At 33.5% G+C, this 26,738-nt stretch overlaps 3 protein-coding genes, 1 long non-coding RNA gene and 2 pseudogenes across 4 annotated transcripts; 3 read left to right on the forward strand and 3 right to left on the reverse strand.

The window, feature by feature from the left end:
* Positions 1–2,630: 2,630 nt before the first annotated feature.
* On the reverse strand, positions 2,631–4,046 carry LOC131169403 (uncharacterized). The gene is made up of 3 exons (XM_058128627.1): positions 3,387–4,046; positions 3,177–3,295; positions 2,631–3,077 (listed from the first exon to the last, which is right to left on the reverse strand). The coding sequence occupies exons 1-3, from the start codon at positions 3,559–3,561 to the stop codon at positions 2,631–2,633; spliced, it is 741 nt and encodes a 246-aa protein (XP_057984610.1). The 5' UTR covers positions 3,562–4,046.
* On the reverse strand, positions 3,637–4,626 carry LOC131169404 (uncharacterized). The gene is made up of 2 exons (XM_058128628.1): positions 4,293–4,626; positions 3,637–4,199 (listed from the first exon to the last, which is right to left on the reverse strand). The coding sequence occupies exons 1-2, from the start codon at positions 4,624–4,626 to the stop codon at positions 3,637–3,639; spliced, it is 897 nt and encodes a 298-aa protein (XP_057984611.1).
* Positions 4,627–5,007: 381 nt separating this feature from the next.
* Positions 5,008–6,879, reverse strand: LOC131183780 (uncharacterized). The gene is made up of 3 exons (XR_009151789.1): positions 6,780–6,879; positions 6,633–6,710; positions 5,008–5,296 (listed from the first exon to the last, which is right to left on the reverse strand). It is a non-coding gene; the product is annotated as an uncharacterized LOC131183780 (long non-coding RNA).
* Positions 6,880–10,832: 3,953 nt separating this feature from the next.
* On the forward strand, positions 10,833–12,780 carry LOC131169108 (ubiquitin carboxyl-terminal hydrolase 17-like; annotated as a pseudogene).
* Positions 12,542–14,911, forward strand: LOC110634467 (ubiquitin carboxyl-terminal hydrolase 17-like; annotated as a pseudogene).
* Positions 14,912–22,077: 7,166 nt separating this feature from the next.
* On the forward strand, positions 22,078–23,415 carry LOC110634466 (mitochondrial uncoupling protein 5). The gene has a single exon (XM_021783474.2). It carries the CDS (start codon positions 22,367–22,369, stop codon positions 23,342–23,344), a length of 978 nt encoding a protein of 325 aa, XP_021639166.2. The 5' UTR covers positions 22,078–22,366; the 3' UTR covers positions 23,345–23,415.
* The last annotated feature ends 3,323 nt before the right edge of the window (positions 23,416–26,738 follow it).

Consider the following 26,738-nt stretch of genomic DNA (forward strand, 5'->3'; position numbering starts at 1 on the left):
TTTTTACCGGTGATTACCTTTTTCATTATTTAATTATTTTTATTATATATATTGAGAAAAATATGTTTGATAACATTAATAATAAAGTGATCATTCAACACTTTAAGAAAATGAAAACTAGTCAAGAATAATTGTAAATTTAAAATTTTTGCGAGAATTTATGAAATTATTTTTATTTAATTTTTACTTTATTCTTGTTACATATAGAAATTTGCATGCATTATTATTTATTTTCTCTCATTAAATAGTTTATCGTTCTATATAATATATTTTTTCTTTGAATTGATAAAACAAAAATTTTTTTTTACCCTAATGACTTAACTTTTTTGCTCTACTTTGGGTGGTGGTGGTGGTGGTGACCATGGTTCTTCTCTTGATATCGGGGATTGCGACCAGTAAGGCAAAGAAATGATGGGTTTGCTTCTGGTAATTGGATATTGTTATTTTAATACCTCTCACCATAGTGTGTTGAAATATGCTTCAGGTGAATGGATTGCTCTCCCGACTTAAGTAACATGAAACCTAATTTAAACCAATAATAAAAGTGTTAAAATATAGATAATGTACAAACTATGGTAATAATTAACCAACTTAAAGAAGGAATTCTAAAGTATTCAAAAGAAAAGTATATTTGGCTGCCGAAGAATGCAACTTAAGCTGCCAAACTTATGGAGACAAAAGTATAAAAAGGAGAGAGAATAAGATATTTTCCACTGCCCACCTTCTTTACTCTCTAGAACTTTTCCCTCTTCTCTTCTTTCTCTCTCTCTCTTCTCTCCTTATATCTTCTCTTGCCTTCTTCTCCCCAAATCCTTATAAATAGAGAAATCAAATGGATTATAGCCTTAATAACATTATAGAGGGATAGATAGGGAGAATCCAAGACTAAGGAAAAAGAGTGCCAAAAAGGAAAGCCTAGGAATACATCAAGTAAATGTCTTTTACACTTATATTTCCTTTGATAGTGATTAGAATGGTTATATATAACTAGGTTAGGTTTCTTAAACTTGATTTGTGATATTAGGGTTTGAAGAGAGTAAATAATAGACAATATATAAAAATAATTAGTAGAATGAATATTATTGAATAATAAGAATAAAAGCCTAATTGAGTTAAAATGATGATAAGATTATCTTAAAAATGAGTTAGGATGACTAAATAAATAAATCAATAGACAAAAGTAAAATAGAAGTTCTGGAAAACTTAGGTTTTGTAGCAGAAGAGTCAACCTTGAGCAGCCTAACTACATAAACAGTAAGGTACAGTGCGTGCAACTTCAAGTGCTGAAGGTTTCACATTTGGCTGCCAAAGGTTTTCTGCTTTACAAAATATTGCTAAATCTAATCCTAATGAAAATGTTAATTAAAAACACATCCTATGCTTTCCTAGTAAACTGAGGAATAAGGTCACCAAGGTTGGCGTTAAAGGGTAAACACCTAACTAGAAGTAAATGGCAAGTTAAAGAGACTACTGTCAAGGTGAGTAGATATTACAAAATTCTCTCTTAAATCTTATTTTATGTTCCATGTGCATTCATGCATCATTTAACTAATTTATTTAAATATATTGCATATAAGGTTGCATGTACAATTGTATATGTATTTAACCCACAAAGATGTTGCATTATGTTATTGTGTTGTCTAGTGGCTATGGATGACCAATGGTTCCTAATGGGAACGATATGACAAGGTAATGATGGCATGCATGCATGTGAGTTGATAAATGTTAACCTCTTTTATTCGATCAAGTTTGAATAACTTTTTCAGAGATATTTCTTTGGATATGTTTCTGTTTTGGTGTTAGAACAATATAGAATAAATGACATTCTCACACCGAAAAAAGGGTTTCAAATTGGTAGTTTGAAAACAAAGTTTGGCTCAAAAACAATTAAAACACTTGGTTCTGGCAATTGGCTTAAAGCTTCTATTAATCAATTAGCATCCAAAAATTTGGGCAACTTATTGGGTTAAACGATCATAACTTTATCAAAACTAAACAAATTGATAGCTTTTCAATTTCAAAAAGGATTTAGTTCATATATGACAAATCAGATTTTGCGTTAAGGCGATAGAGTATTCTATGGCCTTAGGCGAGAGGCGAGAGGCGAGGCGAGGGCATTTTTGAAGCAAGGCGCCATAACCTTAATTGTTTAAATTATATATATATATATATATATATATATATATATATATATATATATATATATATATATACTTTTAAATAGTTGATAAGTAAAAAAACATATTAAAAAGAAAAAAAATATGATTTACACTATATTTATATCTAAAATAAGAGAAATTGAAAACAGTGCATACCTGTATTTCCAGCTTAAGTATAAGATACAAATGAAAGTATGAGACTGTAAAATTAAAATATATAGCATAAGTAAAAGCACACATAATAATAAGAGATGTTAAAAAAAGAAATAGTTCATACCTGAATTTTCAGCAGATGTATATGATAAAAGTGACGCTATAAAATTATACATAATAAATAAAAAATTAGAAATAAGTCATAAGTCACATAATAGAAAATATAAATTATAGAAGTTCAGACTTTAATACATAAAAATAAGTTGTAAGTCATAATAAACAAAATGCAATAAGTACATAAAAAACTTATAACTAAAACTACTCATCATCAAGATTTCCAAAATCACCTTCATTTTCAACAACGGCCATCACAAATTCTTCCTCCTCTTCATCATCATCAACTTGCGAAGAGGATGCACCTCTCATTGCACGAAGCCTTCGAAATGATGGAGTTTCAACTGGTAATGTTGATCTTGCAGCCGATCTTGATTCATAACGAGATTCAGAAACTCTAGCTGCTCTACCAACATCACCCCAGGTCAATACGTCATTCATGAAAACAAGAGAATCATCATCATCATCATCCCCATCACCTTTTTCTAATTCACCAAGCAACCATTCATTAGTCTCATCAATATTTGCCAAATCAATAGGTGTTGTGATATCCCCAAAAGTGTGTCGGCGTAGCAACGCTCTATTGTACTTCACATATACCAAATTGTCCAAGCGTTCTTGAAATAGCCGATTTCTTTTCTTACTATGAAGCTGTCATTTGTTTTACAGTAACAAATAAGTTAAACTTCAAACTCAAAAGGCTCAAGATAAAATTACAAATTAAGAAATTTATATATATATATTACTTACATGCTCAAATACACTCCAATTTCTTTCACAACCACTTGCACTACATGTGAGACTCAGAACCTTTACAGCAAACTTTTGTAGGTTTGGAGTTGAAGAACCATATGTTTTCCACCAAGCAACTATTAAAATATAGAACCAATGATTGTTAAATTCATGATATAAATTAATAAATGAGCAAAATGAAAAATTAATAAGAATTAAATTAATAACCTGGAGATTTGGTTGTTCTTCCTTTAATAGCTGAAGGAAAACCAAAGGTCCCTGCAGCTGCCTTGTATTTCTCAATTTCATCAAGAATCATATCAACTTTTGCTGAATTTTTTTCCATTTTATGAATGCATGAAAGCAATCCTGTATTGACCTCTTCATCAGATTCAATTCTCATCTTATTTGGATAAAAAAATTCAGGATTCAAAAAGTATCCAACAGCATGCAAAGGACGATGCAATTGAAGTGACCATCACGCATCAATAATCTCAAAAATGCTCTTGTATTTCTCTTCATTGCCATTAAGTGAGTTGGCAATGGCTTCTTTAGCCCTATCCATGGCTTCATAAATATATCCCATAGCTGATTTTTTTTCATTATCAACAAGTCGAAGCACACGAACAAGAGGACCGGAAAACTTAAGAGCATAAACAATATGATTCCAGAAGGCAGGACTCAAAACCGTCCTTTCACACTTTTTGCCTTTCACCTCTTTAGCCCATTTACTAGTTGTCCAACTTTCCGAAGTAAACATTTTTCTAATGTTGGCTTTCTGAAGATGAATCCTTCCCAGTGTAATAAAAGCAGTAGCAAATCTAGTTTGCCCTGGCCTTAGCAATTCTACTCCATTAGTAAGCTTCCGCAACATATTTAGAACTCCTGAAGAGCCATATGTAAAACCAATAAGCTCAACAGCTTTGCGGAATGTTTTTTTGAAAACACGGATCTTAAAGATATCCTCCAACATCAAATCTATACAATGAGCTGCACATGGAGTCCAGTATAGATGAGAAAATTTTGCTTCTAATATTCTCCCTGTCATAAACAAGTAGAAAAATTCATTCCATTAATAATAAAAATAAAATGATATTTTTTTTAGTAATATAAAAAATTAAATAAAAATTTTACCTGCTGCAACATTATTTGATGCATTATCTGTAACAACTTGAACTACTTTTTCATGACCAATTTCCATCAATTCTTTCTCAATCAAACTAGCCAACAATGCCGTTGTCTTTGATTCATCACTTGCATCAACTGATTTAATAAATACACTTCCCTTTGGACTATTAGCCAAGAAATTAATCAAGGTTCTCCCTTTTCTATCCGTCCATCCATCACACATCAATGTACATCCATAACTTTCCCATTCTTCTTTATGAGACTCGAGAAGATCATTTATGATTTGCACTTCTTTGTTAAGTAACCGAACTCTAACCTCATGAAAACTTGGAGGTTTCATTTCTTTCCCATAATTTCCAATTGCTCAAATCATTTTCCCAAAGCTATCATAATTCACAGCATTAAAAGCTATTCCCACATCATACATCCATCGTGCTATGGCAACACAAGCACGCTCCCTTAACTCTTTTTTAGCTTGACTATTTTCATCAATGGTAGTTTGCCTCATATTTTTTCCCAAAATAGCAGGTCTAGGGGAAAAATAACAGTCAATAGGCCCTCTACTACTTTGTGGTGGTAAAACTTTTGGTTTTTTAAAAGCATTAGTACATGTAACTTCCAGTACTTGCCTTCTTCTTTCACTGCCAATTTCTTGCATCAACTCTTCCTCTTCCTCATTTTCATCTAATCCCAGTACTTCAACATTATCAAATTCAGGTGGTGTTTCCATATTCATAATTGATTTTTGCTCTCTTTTTTTAGCAATGAATTCCTGCATTTGATTCCTTACATCTTCTGGACATTTTGGACACCGAATTACATTTTTGTAACCTCCAGCAAGATGTTGCTTGATTCTATTAATTCCTCCTTTATAAACTTTCATACAGTACATGCATTGAAGATCATTGGTATTGTTTTCACTAACTTGAATTACATGTGCCCATCCTGGGTCCGTTCTTCTACTACTAGCAGAAGATCCAGATGTATTATTCTTATCACCCATTTATAATCTAACAAAAAAATTAACAAGAATAAAAAATAAATTAATTAACAACAAATTAACAATATCCAATATAAATTAAATAAGTAATTAACAAGAATAATAAGTAAAAAGTAAAATAGTAAACTAATTAACAACAAATTAACAATGCCCATATCAATTAAACAATTAATTAATGAGAACAAAAAGTAAAATCATAAATTAACAATGCCTATATAAATTAAACAATTAATTAATAAGAACAAAAAGTAAAATCATCAAATTAATAATAAATTAATAATACCATATAAAATAAACAACTAATGTCTAATTAACAAGATAAAAGTAAAACTAATTAATCCAACAACTAATTAACAATAATAAGAAGTAAAAAGTAAACTAATTAACAATAAAGTAATAATGTCCACATAAATTACACAATTACTTACTAAGAACAAAAAGAAAAATAATCAAATTAACAATAAATTAATAATACCCATATAAAATAAACATCTAATATCTAATTAACAAGAAAAAAGTAAAATTAATCAAATTAAAACTAATTAACAATAATAACAAGTAAAAGGTAAACTAATTAATAATAAATTAACAATACCCATATAAATTAAACAATTAATTAACAATAATAAGAAGATAAAAAAATTAAATTAACAATAAATTAATAATACCTATATAAAATAAATAAATAATTAATAAATAATGTCTAATTAACAAGGTAAAAAGTAAAACTAATCAAATTAACAAGAATAACAAATAAAAATTAAACTAAATACCAACAAATCAACAATACCCATATTAATTAATCAACTAATTAAACAAGAATACAAATTAAAATAATCAATTTACCAATACCCATAAAATTTAAATAATTAATTAACAAAAATAAAATAATTAAATTAACAAATAAATAAATAATTAATAATAACTAATTAATTAAAAGGAGGAGAAGGAAAAAAAAAAAAAGGGACTGCTGAAAGGAGAAGGAGAGGAGAGAAAAAAAAATAATAAAAAAAAAAAACAGAGCAGCAGGAAAGGGACAGGAAAGGGACGTGAGATCAACAGAGGAGAGCAGAGGAGAGCAGCAGTAGAAGAAAAGTGGAGAGGGAGAGAAAAAAAAAAAAGAAAAAGAAAAAAGGGACGTGAGAGAGATCGAAGCAGCGGCAAGCAGCGCAGCAGGAAAGAAAAAAAAAAGGATCTGAGAGAGAGATCGAACAGAGGTGGAGACTGGAGAGGGAGAAAAAAAAAAAAGAAAGGGACGTGAAAGAGAGAGAGATCGAAGCGGGAGAAGAAGAAGAAGAAGAAGAAGAAGAAGGAGAGAGAGAGAGAGAGAGAGAGAGAGAGCATACCTGTTGTCGTCGTGAAGTCGAGGTTGAGCCGTTGAGGAGAAAAGCGTTCGTGAGGTTGAGGAGAAAAGTGTCTCTGCTCTGCATCAGGTAAGCAGATAGGTTTATTGACTTTTTAATTTAAAAAAAAAAAAAAAAAAACACACTTACCGTTGCTGTGAAGAGGCGTCGCCTCTCGCCTCTCCGGCCGGAGGCGTCGCCTCCTCCAAGTCGAGCCAGGCGTTCCAGTCGGGGCGATAGATGGGCGCCTCCCTCGCCTTTGATAACACTGGTTGTACTACTTTCCTCCAAGTCAATTTAGGTCTACCCCTTTTTTTCTTTCTATCCTCTAACCTAATGTGCTCTACTTGTCTAACTGGAGCCTCCATATGTCTACGCTTCACGTGACCAAACCACCTCAATCAGTCTTCTCTCAACTTATCTTCAATTGGCACCACTCCTACATTTTCTCTAATACTCTCATTACGGACTTTATCTAGTCTAGTGTGGCCACTCATCCACCTTAACATTCTCATCTCTGCAACTCTTATCTTAGATGCATGCGACTCTTTCAGTGCCCAACACTCACTATCATATAACATAGCCAGTCGTATGGCTGTACGGTAAAATTTTCCTTTCAATTTATTGGGAATCTTACGATCACATAAAACTTCCGTGGCACGTTTCCACTTCAACCATCCGGCTTTAATCCTATGACTAACATCCTCCTCACATCCCCCATCTACTTGAAGGACTGAGCCTAGATATTTAAAGTGATTACTTTGGGGCAGTATCACTCCATTCAAACTAACTCCTTTCCTAACTCCAGTTTGGCATGAACTTTATAGATAAATAAAAATCCATCGATTTGAAGGTAGGTTTACCATTTGGTGGAGAAGAATGAACATACAATAGATTCTAGTTTTTCTGATCCAAAGTTGTGGTTTTTTTTTTTCAACTTGTTGAATGAGCCAAAAATAGATCTCAACCTTTTTCCTTTTTTCCTGGTGGGTCCCAGAATCTACATAACTTTAGCTTTTTTTTTTCCTTTTCTCTTTTGGCCCCTAAAAGAGTTCAAAATTAACTAAAATTTTCTTTCCCTGTATTACATTTAATAGAATTGTCGGGTCATAAAAGTGTGCAGGCTTTAAATGTGTCAGCCGACATGCATGCTAATCATGTCAAAAGTATGTTATTCCTGTTTTGTTGAGAAACAACATGGTTCTTTTTATCTAATAACATGAATCTGCTTAAGCATTACCTGAGCCACCCTCTTATTTCAAGTTTTTTCATGTTCGAGTTGTGTTGGGAGTATTGTACAAAAATGCAACCCATAGTCAATTTGTAAAGAAACCAAATAAAAGAAAATGAGTCCATTTTTAACTGGAGATTTCAATAAAATTTCTAAGATGGCTGATGTAATTTTAAGAATTTTCGATTTGTCTTGAAAATGGTAAACATGCCAGGAAGGGAATATCACTTGCATTTTTTAGTCTCTTTATGGGCTAAAAAACATTCACCAAGCATCCACTTTTATAATGAACAAGTTTTTTGAATAATGAAAGTCTTGTAGTTTGTATTTTTGCTTTAAAATAGTAAGGGAAAATCATACGTGGACCATATTAAAGATGCTGGAATAAGAAGGAACTCTGGCTCGTAATGACTTATGCCTTGGATTCTCTAAGGGAAGCTTGCAGCTTTTCTGTGAAGTATTTCATAACATAAGGTATCATATATGGCAGATGCAGTTAGTTATTACTCCATTTGATAAGACGCATTATCTTAAGGCTGTATGGAGTTTCTTACACAATAAATTAGGTTCAGTTAAGTTCCTACAATGTCATTTTTTGGGGTTTTGGTTCTTTCATTGGTTTGGTTCAGGAGTATTATGAATCGTGCACACCCCTATAACATATCCTACATTTTTTAGGGTCAATATCGTTGAGCATTCGTGTACGCTGTGGTTGGTCTCTCTCTCTCTCTCGTACTCGACCTCTCTCTTTCCCTCCCTCTCACTCAGGGTGGTTGGGTTTGATGAATGGTTAATCATAATTTAATACCAATAATGGTCTGAATTATTACTGTAGTGGTCTGGTAACTCAACTCAATTCAACTCAACTAAGCTTTTATCCCAAAAATTTGGGGTTGGCTATATGGATTCTCTTTCTCCACTCTAAACGATTTTGGGTTAAATCCTCGGAAATGTGTAATGCTTTTAGGTCATGTTGTACTATTCTCCTCCAAGTCAGTTTATATCTACCCCTTTTTTTCTTTCTATCCTCTAACCTAATGTGCTGTACTTGTATAAGCGAAGCTTTTGTATGTCTCTGCTTCACATGACCAAATCACTTCAATCCTCTCACTTTATCTTCAATTGGCACCACTCCTACCTTTTTTCTAATACTCTCGTTACGGACTTTAACTAGTCTAGTATGGCCACTCTTCCACCTTAACATTCTCATCTCCGCAACTCTTATCTTAGACATATATGACTCCTTCAGTGCCCAACACTCGCTACTATATAACATGGCCTATCGTATAGCTGTATGATAAAATTTTCTTTTCAACTTATTGGGAATCTTGTGATCACATAAAACTCCCGTGGCACGTCTCCACTTCAACCATTCGGCTTTAATCCCATGACTAACATCCTCCTCACATCCCCCATCTACTTGAAGGATTGAACCGAGATATTTAAAGTGATTATTTTGGGGTAGTACCACTCCATCTAAACTAACTTCTTTTCTATTACCAGTTCGGCCTTCACAGAACTTGCAATGCATGTATTCTGTCTTCGTTTTACTTAACTTAAAACTTTTTAACTCTAGAGTACTTCTTCAAAACTCTAACTTTCTATTGACTCTTTCTCGCGTCTCATCTATTAGAATTATATCATCTGCAAACATCATGCGCTAAGGGATATTCTCTTGTATATGTTTCATCAATTTATCTAAAACTAATGTAAAAAGGTAAGGGCTTACAACTGAATCTTGGAGTAATCCAACTTAAATAGAAAAATCTCTTGTGTCCTCTCCCACTGTGCGCACAATAGTAGTTGCTCCTTCATACATATTTTTCAACACTTGTATGTACCTAATAGATACCCTCTTTTATTCTAACACTCTCTATAAAACGTCTCTTTGAACACTATCATAAGCCTTCTCCAAATTGATAAAAACCATGTGTAGATCTTTCTTCACATCTCTATATTTCTGCATCAAGCTTCTAATGAGAAAGATCGCTTCCATAATTGAACGACTGGGCATGAAACCAAATTGATTGGGAGAGATAGAAGTGTCATGACATAGTCGATATTCCACAACTCTCTCCCACAACTTCATGGTATGGCTTATGAGTTTAATTCCCCTATAGTTTGAGCAATTTTGTATGTCTTTCTTATTTTTAAAAATATGTACTAAAATATTTCTCCTCCATTCATCAGGCATTTTCTTTGAGTTTAGAATTTTATTAAACAATTTAGTTAACCATGCCACTCCCATATCTCCTAAACACTTCCACACTTCAATTGGTATTCCATCAGGTCCGTAGGCTTTACTCACTTTCATTCTCTTAAGTGCTTCCTTTACTTCTAAAGATCTAATCCTTCTAGTATAATTCACATTCTTTTTTATTGCTCTGTAGTCTATATTCACGCTATTACCACTTTGACTATTATTAAAGAAATCATCAAAATAATTTCTCCATATTTCTTTAATGTCCTCATTTTTCATCAACACTTTTCCTTCTTTATCATTAATGCACCTAACTTGATTGAGATCTTGACATTTCTTTTCTCTCCTCCTTGCTAATCTATAAAATATCTTTCTCCCATTTTGTAGTTCCAAGTTTCTCATATAACTTTTCAAAGGCCTGCGCTCTTACTTGTAGTGGTCTGGTAAAATAACTAATATTAATATGGGGTGATTCTGTAATTAATTCAACCTCATCAAACTCATCAAATTCTGCACTTTTCTGTTGATCACTAATTTATTAAATACTTGTACGATATTGGATTTAAAAAAAAAATTTGGAATAATTGAATATTTTTGAAATGCAAAAAAGAAGGGATAATATTCAAACCCATACCAATTTAATCTGATTTGACTATAATGGGTTGTCCGCATGAGTCCTTCAGTGCTTGCGAATCCTGTGGAATCAAGCTCATGGGATTTAATAAATGTTCAATGCCAGCTTTAAGATATTACAATATCCTTTTATCTAGACATGGGCTGTGATCAGGGATGTAAGGCAGGCATTGATCACACATACAGCTTGGGAATGTGCTTTAGTTGAAAAAGAATATTTATTCAGACCATTTTAGGTCATGATATGTAAAAAATGTTGTGGAATTTTGTCCTGTCCATCTAATCTTTGTCGTTTGATGGGTGGATTCAGATTTCTGGTTATTTGACAGAGATCACTTTGAACATGACACTAACATTGGTGGCTTTGAAGTTGAACACATGGGAATATATATAAACAACTTAGCCTGCATGATGTTCTTGTTGCTTACCGGCTTGGGTGTGCTAATTCATGGGTTGATGGAAGGAATGCTTCTTGGTCCACATGATTTTTTTTTTCAATTTTCTTTTTTGCATATATTCCTCTGAGCAAACTCCTATATATCCTTTTGTTTAATGTTGTATTTGCATTTTGAATTACTGAATTTCTGTCATTTTGCCTGTTGTATTGATGACTAAATTTGCCTTGTAGTTCTGGTAAGTGTCAAATAATTCACTGGAGATGAGGTCACAAGGACGAATGTCGGCCCGTAACTACCACAATGCAATTGAAACAGGAAACTGAATTTTGTGAGAGATCTTCAGAAAAGCAATCCGAAATACATGTTGCAGAAAGGGAATTATTTGCTAAATTATTTGCTAATGTTTCTAGCAATAAAGAACCTGGTTATAGTGGCTCAGGCAACCCAGAGAGACCTTCTGAAGATTTTGCTCCTGATATGCCTGACACTAGGGCTAGTTCTAAGGAAATGCAAGAAACCAAATTGCCTACCCCAAAGTCTACTAAGTCAGTAACTTGTGTAAATGGTGTTTCTCGCCCAATAAATTAAATAAGACAAAATCCTGTTATACTAACGAAGTGGTTGATTGTAAATCTCAACTCCCAAATGGTAATGTCATGATTGATGATGTTCAGCCTGCAAAATTGTGCCATAAGAAGTCCATCAGACGAGCTGCATCATCAGAAATGTTAGTTGCACATTCTTCCAACTGTAAGAGCTCAACATCTTTAAGCAGTTCACGCATGGATTCTGTAACTGATGATGGGGAAGATGATTTGCGGGTACTCAAGGGTAAAGATGCCAGATCGTTTTCATTTAATGCTTATGGTGATCATTCACGAGATGCTTCTAATGGCTTGAGAAATTCTGTATGGAGAAAAGTTCAGCAGTTTAGAGTGAAGCAATCCCACAGTTATGAGATTCTGGTTCTTATCTACACATATGAATATGACGTGCGTGCGTTTATTTATTATGATGTGCTTATCCTGAGTGCATCATCATATATTCTGTTAAGATTATTTACAATAATTTTGTTCATTTTTTGACAGAGAATCTTTTCATACGCACTGTTGGTGAAACTTTACTCTTGTGATGAAGAACTAAGCCCATTTGGGCTCAGAAATTGTGGGAATTGGTAAGAAATGTTAATGTAAGAGCTCAAATTTTAGTGTGTTACACTGTTGCATGCCTTTTCATTTTATAATGTTAGCTGAAGCCATGTAGCAAGTCAGAATGTAGTTTGACACTTTGATATTTCAATTAGATATCTTAGAACCTTCAAGGTTATCATAGTGATATCTTCATTTTTTTTCCTTTCTGAAATTGGATGCAGTCATTTTCTCATTCATTTTGTAAGAGGAGCTTCGACCCATCCTTTTACTGGTTTCCTTTTTCTGCATTAATATTGACATATGTAGTTTTTTTAGTAAAATATAACTTTCTTCAAAATTTCTGCAGTTGTTATGCTAACACAGTGCTCCAATGCTTGACATTTACTCGGCCTCTAACTTCCTACTTTGTTCGCCGACTCCACTCCAATGCATGTAAATTTGTTGCCTTGACACAATTAATTACTACTTTATTACTGGGATTGTGGATTGAAGGATTTTATGGTGTTTTCCTTCTTTACCAGGTCAAAAGAAGGAGTGGTGTTTCATTTGTGAATTTGAATTTTTAATAATGAAGGCAAGGGAAGGGGATTCTCCTTTGTCACCAATTAGGATTTTATCCAAAATACAAAAATTTGGAAGTCATCTTGGTAATGGGAGAGAAGAAGATGCCCATGAATTCCTGAGGTGAACTGGTCATTTAACTCATTATTATATTGCTGGTTCATATATTCTCAATTATTGGAACATTAAAATTTTTATTTTATCAAATGTGTGTGACAGCATTCATTGCTGGTGTGTCAGGTATGCTGTTGATACAATGCAGTCTATATGCCTCAAGGAAGCTGGAGCTCTGGGCACATTGGCAGAAGAAACAACTCTAGTAGGACTTACTTTCGTGGGTTATCTTCGATCTAAGGTTGTTTGTCTTTGATGATACTCCAGTGCTTACCTTCTTAATTAATTGATATCCACTTCATTGAAGAACAACCCAACACGATTATTATTCTTCCATTTGTAATATTGTGGCTGGGATTTTCAGATAACTTGTATGAGGTGCCTTGGAAAATCTGTGAGATTTGAACGGATAATGGATTTAACTGTTGAGATAGACGGGGACATTGAGACTCTTGAAGAAGCCCTTACCCAATTTACAGCTGATGAAGTGTTGGATGGAGAGAACAGGTACAACTGCAGCAGGTTGGTTCATTAGCTAGGGTGTTTGTTGCTTAAGAATTATATAAGTGTTTGAAGTCCAATTTCATTCCTTCTGTTAGCCATTAGGCTCTGTTTGTTTTGCCTGCTCTTTGTTTTTTATTAATATTTTTTAAAATTTTATGAAAAGAAAAAAAAAAAAATTGCGATCGCCTTTTCTTTTCCCATATGAAGTGAAATTCGATATCTGCCAAATATACTTTCTTACTCTTGCTTTTGAGCAAAGTCAAAATTTGTAGGAAGTACCAATAAAAAAAATTGCAAACCATATGAAACCTTAGTCAGTTTGAGGTTTTAGTTACACAAATTAATTTCTCCATCTTAAAATTATTATTATTAATTTTTTTTTTTTTTAATTAGGTGTGAATCTTATGTGACAGCTAAAAAGAAGTTGACAGTATTAGAGGCACCCAATATCCTTGCAATTGTATTAAAACGATTCCAGGTAATTCTTTGATGTCAATTCTGTGCTTGGGTGATTTAATACAATTTATGATAAAACTCTTTGTATGATCCTAAAATATTGACTATTCTATATTCTCTATTTGCAGTCTGGTAATTTTGGGAAGCCTCAGTTCGGTTTCCTGAGGTCCTTAATATGGCTCCATACATGTGTGGAAAAAGTGATAAATCTCCTCACTACAGTCTTTACGCAGTGGTGGTTCACAGGGATAGGATGAATGATTCTTCTTCTATTGGTCATTATGTCTGTTACATAAAGACTGCTCATGGTGACTGGTTTGGGATTAATGACAGCATAGTATGTGGCTAATTTATCTATCTTGTATGTGTAAAATTGCTATTTGACTTCGAATATCTGGCGTTTCCTTCAAATTAACGGATCTGATTGGTGGAGCATGATTATTTTGTAGGTGATGCCTGTCGAATTGAAAAGGGTCTTATTAGAAGAGGCATACATGCTACTTTATGCAAGGTACATGCTTGTCTGAGTTCCATGCAAATCCTATTTTTGTGTTTGGTTACATTTTAGTTCTGTTAATTTGAGGCACTCTCCTCGAAGGCTAGCAGTATTGAAGAGCTATGTAGAGATTCATGGAGCGAAGTCTGAGAAAAGGGACTTAGAGGAAGCTGTTCCTTCTCGCCTCAGTACTTCAAAGGGTAGGAATAACTCCCATGGTCCAAGCACTGATCATTCAGATGTACAACAGAAGAATGGCAAATGCCCGTGCTGGACGATGCCAGATGAACTTCTTGATATTGTTGTTATAAGTGCAATATATAAATTAATCATCCATTCTTTTGTACTCTTTCATGTGTTCCGTATACCTTCATTTGCTAAAAATATCTTGTTTTTGTTGTATTATTGAAAATTAATTGCAGCAATGGACATAACTTGGTGGCAGCTGTATATATGTTAAATTCGAGAGACTAAGGTTTGATTCTCTTCTTCCCTTACATATGTAATAAAAGAAATTAATAAAAAATTATAAATTTCATGAATGGTTTTATTAAAATAAATGCAGCGATTTTGTTGAAATTTGGTGACTGTTTCCAGTAGTCCATTATCTATTTCATCACCTAGAACGGAAGAGTGGAAAAAATGCAATGTTATAGTGAGGCAATGAGGTCCATTACTTTATATACTTTTTTTAAAGAATTTTCTCTCTTTAGGAATTAGAGAGAAATTTTCATTGTTTTTGCTTTGTTTTCTTCTTCAGTTCAATTGATTGGTTCTGCATTCCTATAGGCCTCCTTTGCCCTTCCTAGGCAGGGGTGGTCCTCCCTTGACTCAGGAAAGTGGGTTTGCCCTCCCTATTTTCCGAATTGAGTTGTACATATTTTTGCTTGGTTTGCACAAATTGAGCTTACATTGAGAGGGTTATTTGAGATCTATATAGGGTTGTGCTACCCCCTTTTTTTTTGGTTGATCTACAAATTTGGTGTCTCTTAGTGATGGCTTTTGGCAACTTGCACTATGCGTCTTGAAGTAGATTCGGGTGCTTCCTTATTGGCTTGGGGGAGGGCTTAGAATGTTTGAAGTGGGGTATCTCAAGGGTCTATGATCGACTCAGTCTACTCATTACTTCCTCAAAGCTATAAGCTTTGCCCTATCACCCTCCGTTGGCTGTCTACGGGGTTTGCTGTTCGACTCTATTGGCCTACGGTGCTTTAAACTGCATGTGGTGTGATCCCTTGTTTTAGGCTTGATCCTGGTGTGAGACCTAGTTTTGAGGACCTCTAATGGGATTGCGCCTGTTTTCTCAATCATCGGAAGAAGGAGGTCATCCTTATTGTGCTTTCCTTTGGTGTGGCCACAATGGTTGCCTTCTTCATTTCCTCCTTTGGGTCTCTATTATGTAATGGAATACTTGACTAGATTTGAGTTTAGTTAGTTGGGCTGTAGACCTTTCTTTTAGGGCACTAGGTTCAAGCCTTTAAATAAGGCTTTTAATTGTATTTGGCAATGAAGCCATGTACTTTATTGCTTCTTAATGAATTATAATAAATTTTGACCCAAAAAAAAAAAGCAAGATCCATCCATTCTCTTCAAAAATAAAAATCTGTGGGAGAAGAAGGTAAGAATTAGAAACTCGTAGGTTTCAAATTTTCCCTAAAAACCAAACGCCTACGGTAATAATTATAATGACCCAAACTTGGACCGTTAATGGCGGTAGAGCACTAGGAGATATATGGCCACTAGAACTTGTAACAAGCCTAACCTTGTCTTTTCCTTCTTTCTCTTGTAACATTTTTATGATCATATGAGGACCCATTAACTTGCTAATCATAAAATATCATTTCTTTTATACTTTTCCAATTTACTATTAGATTTCACTTCCATTTCTATGGAGCTCATTTTATTGGGTCAGGGCAATCCTTTCATCAATATCTTTCATATTCTTTAATTAAAGATGGAACCAGAGTACATGAGACTTTTGTTCACATGTACCTTCATAACCACTTTGAAAATATATGTAGTCTCATAAAATAGACAAAATATCCTTAATACAATATTATTACAAAAGTTTATAATAGCAAATATGGTGTCAAAATAGCAAAAATTATTTATGTCTCAAAATAGCTCTATAAAATATTACAAGAAAAATTCAAATAGATTATGTCAAATCTTGGAGCTTACTTTTCTAAAATTTGTTGATTACTTCCCTTTTGTTCCTCAAAGGGATAAACAGAAGAAGGAAAGTGAGTATATAAACCCAGCGAGTAGATAATTACATGAGGAATATCTCATTCAAAATACTATTCAAGCACATGGATGCATTAATCATATGAATGTTTCCATAACATATCAACAGCATAGAGGATAGATAGCCTTGCCCATCAATCTCATGTTCCATTTGAAAAACTTAATATCCAGATTCTGAACAAGCATCTAAAATCATATGACCAAAACTGTGGTTATAGCTAGACATTTAAAAGGAATCCTGGAAAATCATGATCCAAATAGTGCTAAAGAGCACAATAGTGGTAATTTGGTCTTGACATAGTAGGCAACAGTTGAAGAATAGAGCCAATTAAACACAAGGGGCAAAGTGGAATTGCCAAATTTGTTAAAGGATTTAAAAGTTCCAGTTCGGTTCAATCTATTTGTCTCTAGACAGGTAACCAACAACCACTGTAAACCAAGAGGAAGGCACATTCACTGAACAAAGATTGGGCCTAGGATGACCCAAAATCAAAAATTACTTTTAAGCAGCCATTATTGAGAACCACTACCACCCACCATCCTAACAAGAATATTACCGCTTTTGTGTAAATTTATAACACCCACCACACAAATTGTTAAGATTCTCACGCTGCAACATTCTCTATTTGTCATTAACTTATCCTTCTCCATTGATACTTAAAACAAAGTATTCCTCCCTACGTTTCATCACACCCATCTATTTTTCGTTTTTCCTATTGACCCAAATCAGAAATAAAAGGCTAAAGCCAAACCAATCCCATTGGAAATTAACATTAGGAAAAAAATTAATAAAAAAAAATACAACCACTCAACAACTAGCTACAAGAGCACACATTCCTCTTAATAAGATCTACAAATCCCATTCCCATTACCATGTCCACTTTATTATTTATCAATTCTGGTTACCGGGCATGAAACAAAACAACAAAACTTGTAATTAAAAATGAATAACAAATATAACTAAAAGAATAATCAATTTAAAGTGTTAGGAGAGAATTTGCAAAGAACGCACTAGTAATGAACAGATTTACATTGGGAGCAGCGAGAGGCTGTGGGGCAGAAGCACACAGCACATGATGAGACCTGGGCAAAGAATTGTATGGACAAATAGCATCAAACTCAGCCATGGCAGACTCCTTGGAGACCATATCAACGAGCCGCCTGATCTCCTCCTTCCTGGCCACCGCATTGCGCCACTTATGGTGTATCCAAACGCAAAGAACCGAAAGAAAGAGAACGGAAAGGGTTTGGAACCCTATAACTCCAAGGATTAACATGAATCAACTATCCAGTACCGAGAATGAGAACAGAGCACAGAAACCCTAGAATTGTGAATTTGTTATACATGAATCCAAATGGCAGCAGCAGAAGAGGAGGTGGCGGCCCGTGTAGGTCGCAGGTGGGGGGTAAAAGGGGAATTTTAGACTACTTAAGGATTGCGGGTGATTGGAGCATCTAGAGGAAGAAGAAAGTATCAAGTACGGTGAAAAAGAAAGAGAGGACGGAGAAGCTTTGGTTGGTTGGGGCCACGGGGAGGGGGAGGGCGAGGGGGAGGGGTAGGGGGAGGGAAGTTTCCAGTTTTGGCTTGGCTTGGTTGTGGGGGTAAAACGACAATGGTATTTGCCGTGTTAAGTTTAGATTTTGAGGTGGGGCCCCTAGGAGCTAAGTAGGGATGATGATTACGTCATTCCTCACAAATCCGGTTATGGATTATGGTAGTTTCACCGGGCAACGTTAAAGTCCCTACGGACCAATGTTCCATATTTTAACATACTGTTTAATGTTTTTAATTTTAATTGAAATATTTTTTATTTATATTATTTAATAATATAATATTTATATTAATATTTAAAAAATAAAAAAAAATTTATCATGATAAGAAATAATAATATCATTTTTATATATAATAATTAATTTAATAATTAATTTTATTATATATTTATATTTTAAATTATAAAATAAATAATTAATTATTAATCACTAATATTTATCGATAAATAATTATTAAAATAGATGATAGTGACTTAGAATAATTAATATTATCAAATATATTTTAAAATAGGTAAAAAATATTGAGTTTAAATTTTTTATTTATTTATTTTAAAATTATTTACTTTTATAATAAAAAAAATATTTTTACCTATATATTTTAAAATTATTCATTTCAGAAATATATCTCTTATTGTACTAATTAATTATGCCTCATCAAATCAAAAAAATAATCATACCATTCCCTTCCTACATTATGTATGTATGGGGTACTGCTACTACATAGCCTCCTTAAATATTAGAATTTATAATTACTTCTCACATAATAAATGATATATAGCCTATGGTTGATAATGTTAATTAATTAAAATATGATGAAATTAATTAAATTAACTATGATTATCACAAATATCCATATTTATTGTGTATTGATATAAATTAATTATAGTTAAAAAAATTATGTGAAAACATTGGTTGAAAATATATTATATGAGTATGTTAAATCAAAAAATGGAAATAAATTATGGAAAAAAAAAGTTAGTATGGATTGAGATTTTATATTTTAGGTCATAATTTCTTAAACAAATTTAGCATTTTAGGACTTGAAAATCCTAATTTTTTAATTTCAGTTGTTAAAAAAAATAAATATATGAATATAATATTTTTATAAAGTTAAAATAATAAAAATATTATTGAAATTAATTAATTATTTATTAGTAAATATAAATAATTCACTATTATTATGAATTTTCAATTTTGCTCATTTGAGGGCCCCAGGAAGCAGCGGGGTCAGGCAAGCGGCTTAGAGCCTCCCCGGGATGCAACCGACTCCGACCTCAAATCGGTCACCGTGACCCGGTCAGTCAACGGAAAATGTTCCATGACATAACCGTTTATGACACGTGGAAGGCACCAACTGCAACCGATGACCAAAAGCTCCAGTTGGAAATAGGAATCCGAGTCAAGAGGAGCATTTGGCCCCAGTGAATGGACGGTCCCCTTTTTCTTGGATTTGCGCCTTTTTCTCGACCACACTTTGCACTTCATTATCGAGCTAAAGTCCTGCGGATATACTTAGCCTGATTTAATACTGTGGTCAAAAAATGTGATTAATATGGAAAATGAATTTAATAATAATTATATTAAATATTTATATTTAAATTTATATATTTATTATATATATTTTAATTAATTTATATAAATATTTAATTTAATTAGTAATTATTAAGCTCAACCTTATATTAAATACACTATATTATTAACGAATTAAATATGAATTTTTACTCTCCCAATCCCTTCACTCAAAAAAAAAAATAAAAAATAATCAATTAATGCAAATTTTTTTATAATACTCTTATTCAATACTTGTACCCATAAAAATGTGAATTTTTTATATAAAAATAAATAAATTTTACGTAATTTAAGTAATATTAAAAGCAAATTATGCTCTAAACAATTTTAATAACGTATCATTTTATATTAATTTAATATATTTATAATTACTATTTTAAAAGTACATACTTTTTAATGAAATTAAATTTTAATTAACAAAAAAAATAATTTTCTCCCTTAAACTAATTTTATTGGACTACTAACTACTTCTATGAATATATAATTATGAGATTATAAGTTATTTTCGTTCTAATGTCACATCCAACATATTGTGATACAAGTTATGCAATGCAGATATCTCTTTTTCATCATAACCATAGAAAAAAAAAAATTGAAAGAAACGATAAAAAAATATTATAATATTGATAAATGATAGAATTTAATTTTTTTTTTTTAAGTTGCATGATAGGAATTGTGAGAAAACCAACTAAATTAAATTTATTAATACTAAATATATTTAAGTTTATTATTATTATTATTATTATTATTATTATTATTATTATTATTTTGAAAGAGGGTAAAAATTAGGTTTGAAAGTTTGGAAAGAAAGATGATGAAATTATTGACCAGTAAGGTCATGAATCAATTATGTAGGCTTCAAATGTTTTCATTTGGGATTCTGGAGTCTACACCTAATGCTAGAGATTTTTTTTTTTTTTTTTTTTTACCCTAGAAAAGCCATGCAAGACTAAAGAAGTTGCCCAAACTTATTTTAGGATTGTTTAATTTATATTTCCTATTTCTGTAAGAAGGAACAATACAAAGATAGTGTCGATGGTACCCTGATTTGTTCTTTATATATCTTAAAATTACCTTTGATAGAATATAATATAATTAATTATGTAATATAATTAAAATTATAGTGTAAAGTAATATAATTATCATTATATTTCTTTATTTGATTATAAAATGAAAATATAAATAATATAATGTAATGATAATTTTTATTTTAATATTTAATTTATTTATAATATTAATAATAATTGGTAATGGTTGAAGTGATTGGTAGTCAAGTGACAGTGGTGGCTAAATAGTAGTAGTTGCAACTACAACAATAATTAGATAGTGATAGTAATTGCGGTGACAAGGTAAAGTAATAGTGATAGTAACGGTCAAGTAGTAATAGAGATAATAATAATTAAATGGTAACAACAGTAGTTAAGTGATGGTTATAGCAATGATAGTAATAAGATCGTGGTAGCGGTGGTAACAAAATAGAAGTAGTGGTGATAGTAGCAATTGTAGATGAGTAACGATGGTAGTGATGCATTGACAACAAATTAAAAAATAAAAATAAGTAATTATAATTATATATATTTTTATATATAATACATTATTACATCCATATACATATATATATATATATATATATATATATATATGCTATGAAATCTAAGGAGACATTGGCTAAGAATACCAAATTATCAAATTATCCCGACTTAGTTAAGTAGTTGGAAGTATATCATTCATTGGACATACTCATATTTGTGTCTTCAAATTTTCTATTGAAAAAATATTAAAAAAAAATACTAATGAAGAACACATAAATGATAAATTCAATATAAATGTATTGGATTCATGGATTGAATTTATTATTAAAATTTATAATCATTTTGAATGGCGTAAAACATTCTAAATATTCAATTTATATTGTAATTAATACCTTTCCATTGTTACACTCACGAGTAATTGAGCACATATTAGGAAAGATTCATTCAAAGGGCTAATAAAATAAATATATTATAGGAAACACAGAGAAGATAGCATTCATAGTGATTTTATTATAATGGAATATGCAAAAGCTGAGGGTAGAGCAGAAAGAGTAAACAATAAGACTACGCAAGTGTTACAGTATACAATCGATTATTTTATTTAAAATTATGATAAAGTCCCTTTAAAATTATAATGTATTAATTTTTTATTAATTGAAGGTATATTTTTCCAGCAGGACAAGAGGAATTAACTCAACTCTAGTTAACTTAACCGGGGAGCAAAAGCAAGAAAAGCAAAACTTCCAATTTCCACATTTTCGTGTAAGCACAAGAGCCTGATTTCCACCACCTTTCCCTTCAACTCACACCATCCGCTATATATATTCCCTTCTCCAAACCAGCATCCATTCCTTTTTCTCTCTCCTGTAGCATATGTCTCACAGACCTAATGTCCCTCATTTTTCTTCTGTAGCCTTCGGTCTCCATTCCCATCTCCTGGTTTCCAGTGAGATGAACCCCAACTGGTCCTCTTTTTCCCATTGAAGTACCCAACTTTCTTTCTCTATTGTTTCTTTCTTTTCCCAGGAAAGACAATCAAAGCCCTTAATTGTGCCATTCTTTAGTGATTTGATTCTTGGATAAAGTTTCGAAAAATGGGTCTCAAAGGTTTTGCTGAAGGAGGCATAGCTTCAATTATTGCTGGGTGCTCCACTCACCCTCTGGACCTCATTAAGGTCCGCATGCAACTCCAAGGGGAAACCCACGCGACAAATCCTGCCGCCGTCCAAACGCTACGGCCGGCTCTCGCTTTCCACACCACCACTCCTGGAACCACCCTTCATGTGCCTCAACAACCATTACCCGCTCCAGCACCCCGTGTGGGTCCCATCGTTGTCGGTGTCCGAATCGTCCAGCAAGAAGGTGTGGCCGCTCTTTTCTCTGGTGTCTCCGCCACCATCCTCCGCCAGACACTATACTCCACCACCCGGATGGGACTTTACGACATCTTGAAACAGAAATGGACGGATCCACATACCAAAACTATGCCTTTATCGAGCAAGATAGCTGCCGGACTTATAGCCGGTGGCATAGGTGCAGCCGTTGGAAACCCCGCAGACGTTGCTATGGTCCGCATGCAGGCGGACGGGCGTCTTCCACCAGCCCAACGCCGGAACTACAAGAGCGTCGTAGACGCAATCACTCGCATGGCAAAGCAAGAAGGCATTACAAGCCTGTGGCGTGGCTCATCGCTGACGGTGAACCGTGCCATGCTGGTGACAGCTTCTCAGCTAGCATCGTACGACCAATTCAAGGAAATGATTTTGGAAAAAAGGTTGATGAGCGATGGGCTTGGCACCCACGTGACAGCGAGTTTCGCGGCAGGGTTCGTGGCGGCGGTGGCATCAAACCCGGTGGACGTGATAAAGACAAGAGTGATGAACATGAAGGTGGAGGCAGGGGAGGCGGCACCGTATGCAGGGGCGTTGGATTGCGCAGTGAAGACGGTGAAGGCAGAGGGGCCGATGGCGCTGTACAAGGGATTTATACCAACGATTTCAAGGCAAGGGCCGTTTACGATTGTGCTATTTGTGACCTTGGAACAGGTCAGAAAGCTGCTCAAGAATTTCTGATGATGATGACGAAAAAAAAAATTATGTATGAGGTTCTATTAATTATGATCTCTTAATGCTGAATTTCAGAATTGATCTTCTTAAATTTTAATTTAAATTAAAAAAATTAAGAAATTTAGTTCATTATGAGCTAAATTAAATTTAAATTGAATTTTTTAAATTATTTTTTTATAAATAAAATATATTAAATTGAACATCTTGGAAGTGAAATTGAACATTTTCTGATTTCTTGGTTGTTTGGATTTGTTTAAAGAAAAAAGCAGCAATTAAATGAGGTAGAATTAATGGAAAGTGTGGGGAAGAAGGGAAAGGGGAGGATGGTTTTGTCAAGAGTTTAAGAATTTAAGAGACAAGCAATCAATAAACATTGGAATTTTATTAGAGTAAGTGATAGGTGAATTGAATTGTTTTTGCTCACCCTTTACGTCATCTGGACTCATATTCAATGTCAGGGCGTATGTAGCACAGTATTTAAAAAAAAAATTTTTTTATATAAAAAATTATCTTATCATGTTAAATATTTTCAAATTTTAACTATTAAATCTTATCTCATATAATAATAATAATAATAATAATTATTATTATTATTATAATAATAATAATAGACTAAAATTCTTTTTACTGCATCTTGAGATTCTTTACCTTATAATTTTGGGTATTATTTAAAACTTTACTTTTTATATTATATATATTTGATAATCAATTATTTTTTAATTAAATTTTCATAAATTAAAAAATTGGTGAATAATTTTAAAATCTCTAAATTTTGCCATTATTCATAATATATTTAATTTTTTTATTTTGTAAACGCTATATTAATATACATTTAAATAATTTTTCACTAAAAAATTATTTATAAAATATAAACATTTATATTTAAAAAAAAAATTCTTATATATAAAATCTAAAAATTTTAACACACTTAAACACCACATGGCATCTATTTTTTTTCTATTTTACTAATTCTTTTGTCTTTTATTAAAAATAAAGTAATATAAGGTGCCATTAAAAATAATATATTTTTTATTTATTAAATTATGTTATTAAAATAATATAATAGATAAAACTGTCACGACCCAACCTATGGGCCGGATCGATACTAGGACCTGGGCCAGTCTAAAGCCGCCGAGGCCCGTAGTAAGCATAACTATTCACTAACCCAACTCTAATGCCCATTTGGGCCCAATTTCAAGAAATCAACCGGACAGAGTCCGGCCATAAAATAGACCTTCCAACTCCCTTATCCAGTCCATGAGACATGCATGTGATAAAAATTTTATAGGTCCAAAATAACAATTTATATTATAGACCCAAATCAATTAAATATTTCTAACACATGCGAAAATTCTAGAAGTTTATAGAATTACACAAACATGAATAGACAACCTGCGAGGGAGAAAAGCAGGTTAACCTCAAAAATATCCTCCTGTGGCCTGGAAAAATATTGAACAGGAGTGAGCGTTCGACTCAGAGAGTAAAATATCAATTTTAATCATAATCTCTATAACTATCTAAAACTAATGCACCATGTAGAGTGAAATGTAACATCAGTAATAATTTCACATCATAACATCAAAAAGGTAATTTGGAGCACTCACACACCCAGTAATATCAATCATAATATATGAGAGCTGATCCCCTATACAGCTCTCTTAAATCTAACATGTGCCAGCGAAGAATTCAAGCCGGACTTTCGCTTAATAAACCAAATCGGGGTCCCAGCGAAGAACTTAAGCCGTGTCTACCCCGAAGGACCGGGTCCCAGCGAAAATCTTAAGCCGTGTTTACCCATCCTATCCATAGTCAACACTACATCACACGCACGCTAACGCACGCACACTGCTCTAAATTACCACAACAACATCAATAGCACTTTAACAGTTATGAATGCAACATAAAACATGCCTAGAGTTTAACTACATAGATACATACATATAAGTGATGCATGGGCATACTTGAACATATAATAATAGTGAAATTACAATTAAAATTAATATTTTACTCACAGACTTAACGGTAATTACTGTAGCTGCTGGGCGAAGGAAGAAGGCTGTCCCGGCTCACCTGACAATTTTATTACAATCATTTAATAAATTTGACTCAATACAAACTAAGAAAAGACCAAATACGTCCTAAGTCATGCCGAAAATCCGGCACAGTCTCCCCTATACCTAGGACCTACCCAACTTGCAAAAGGGCTCAAAATACAATTCTATATTCACAATCCATATATCCATAACTCAGTCACATCACACAGCCCCTCCTGGACCCATCCAAACAGTCATCCATCACAATATGTAAAATTTTAATTTAGTCCTTATAATTGACTCTTTTTACAAAAACTAGCCAAATGAACTCTAAAAATTCTAAAATTTTGTCCTGCAGTCCTTAGCAATATTACTAGGCTAATGCAAAAAGAATCATAATTTTCTGAGCTACCACGAATATTTTACAGATTTTTAATCTCATTTAAGCACTAGAAAATTACGAAAAAGTAAGGTTTGGGTTTACCTATGCAGATTCTGACTTAGGGGACGCGCTCGAGATGTCTGACAATGGTGGGATAGCCAAAACCTCGATCCAATTCGGAGACTTTTCCAGTAATCGGTCTGTCTAGCCAGAAATTCACAGACCCGGACAACTGTCGAATTTCCGCGAATTGAATATACCTACATGAAGCCCACAACACGGGGGTTAGTACATAAATTTTACAAAATTTTCTAAGCTCATTTAATGCTCAGAAAAAACACTACGAAGTTCTGTGGGACCCACCGAAAAACGATGTCGGAAAAATTTGAAATTTATATCACCGCGAAGCTCTCGACGAGTGGATCGCTCTGGTACTCTCGGTTTTCTCTTGGAGTTCACGGTTTGCGAGAAATCTAGCCCAAAAGTCAAAATGGGCTAAAACATCTCGAGCAAAAATTGGACAAATCGCTCGATGGATTTCGGTATTCTTGGTGTCTATGGAAAGCTATCGACGAGTAGATGGATTTAGACACAAGACCCAGTCCGATTGGTGGCGGATCGGCGATTTCCGGAAATCGGCGGCACGCGCTTGCGCGTTGCTTCGGACGCCTTTTACGGCGTTCAGTGCGGCGAGGGGAGGTGGCTGGGAGGCACGCCGGCGGGCTGGGGTGGCAGGGGAGGTGGCGGCGTGGCAAGGGGAAGAGGGAGGAGAGAGAAAACGGGAGAGAAAGAAAAGGAGGAAAAGCGCGCGGGAGAAAAAGAGAAGAAGAATAAGAAGAAGCCGGTCCGATTCTACCGGTCCGATTCGATCGGTCCGATCCGGTCCGGTTCGATTCGAAATATAAAATTTTGAATTTTTACTCTGCCTTGGGACCTAAAACGAGGTCCAAAAATTCCGAAAAAATTCCAGAAAACTCAGAAAAAT

The sequence above is a fragment of the Hevea brasiliensis genome, chromosome 10, assembly GCF_030052815.1.
Source record: "Hevea brasiliensis isolate MT/VB/25A 57/8 chromosome 10, ASM3005281v1, whole genome shotgun sequence".
In the NCBI taxonomy this organism is placed as follows: domain Eukaryota; kingdom Viridiplantae; phylum Streptophyta; class Magnoliopsida; order Malpighiales; family Euphorbiaceae; genus Hevea; species Hevea brasiliensis.

Bases quoted from the DNA above. Each gene is read 5' to 3' on its own strand.
- LOC110634466 (XM_021783474.2), top strand. From the start codon at position 22,367: ATGGGTCTCAAAGGTTTTGCTGAAGGAGGCATAGCTTCAATTATTGCT.
- LOC131169403 (XM_058128627.1), bottom strand. From the start codon at position 3,561: ATGAGAATTGAATCTGATGAAGAGGTCAATACAGGATTGCTTTCATGC. The intron at 3,296-3,386 runs GTTATTAATTTA...ATATTTTAATAG, and splicing joins AAGAACAACCAAATCTCCAG to TTGCTTGGTGGAAAACATAT. The intron at 3,078-3,176 runs GTAAGTAATATA...AACAAATGACAG, and splicing joins ATTGGAGTGTATTTGAGCAT to CTTCATAGTAAGAAAAGAAA.
- LOC131169404 (XM_058128628.1), bottom strand. From the start codon at position 4,626: ATGAAACCTCCAAGTTTTCATGAGGTTAGAGTTCGGTTACTTAACAAA. The intron at 4,200-4,292 runs GTAAAATTTTTA...TGTTTATGACAG, and splicing joins ATCAAATAATGTTGCAGCAG to GGAGAATATTAGAAGCAAAA.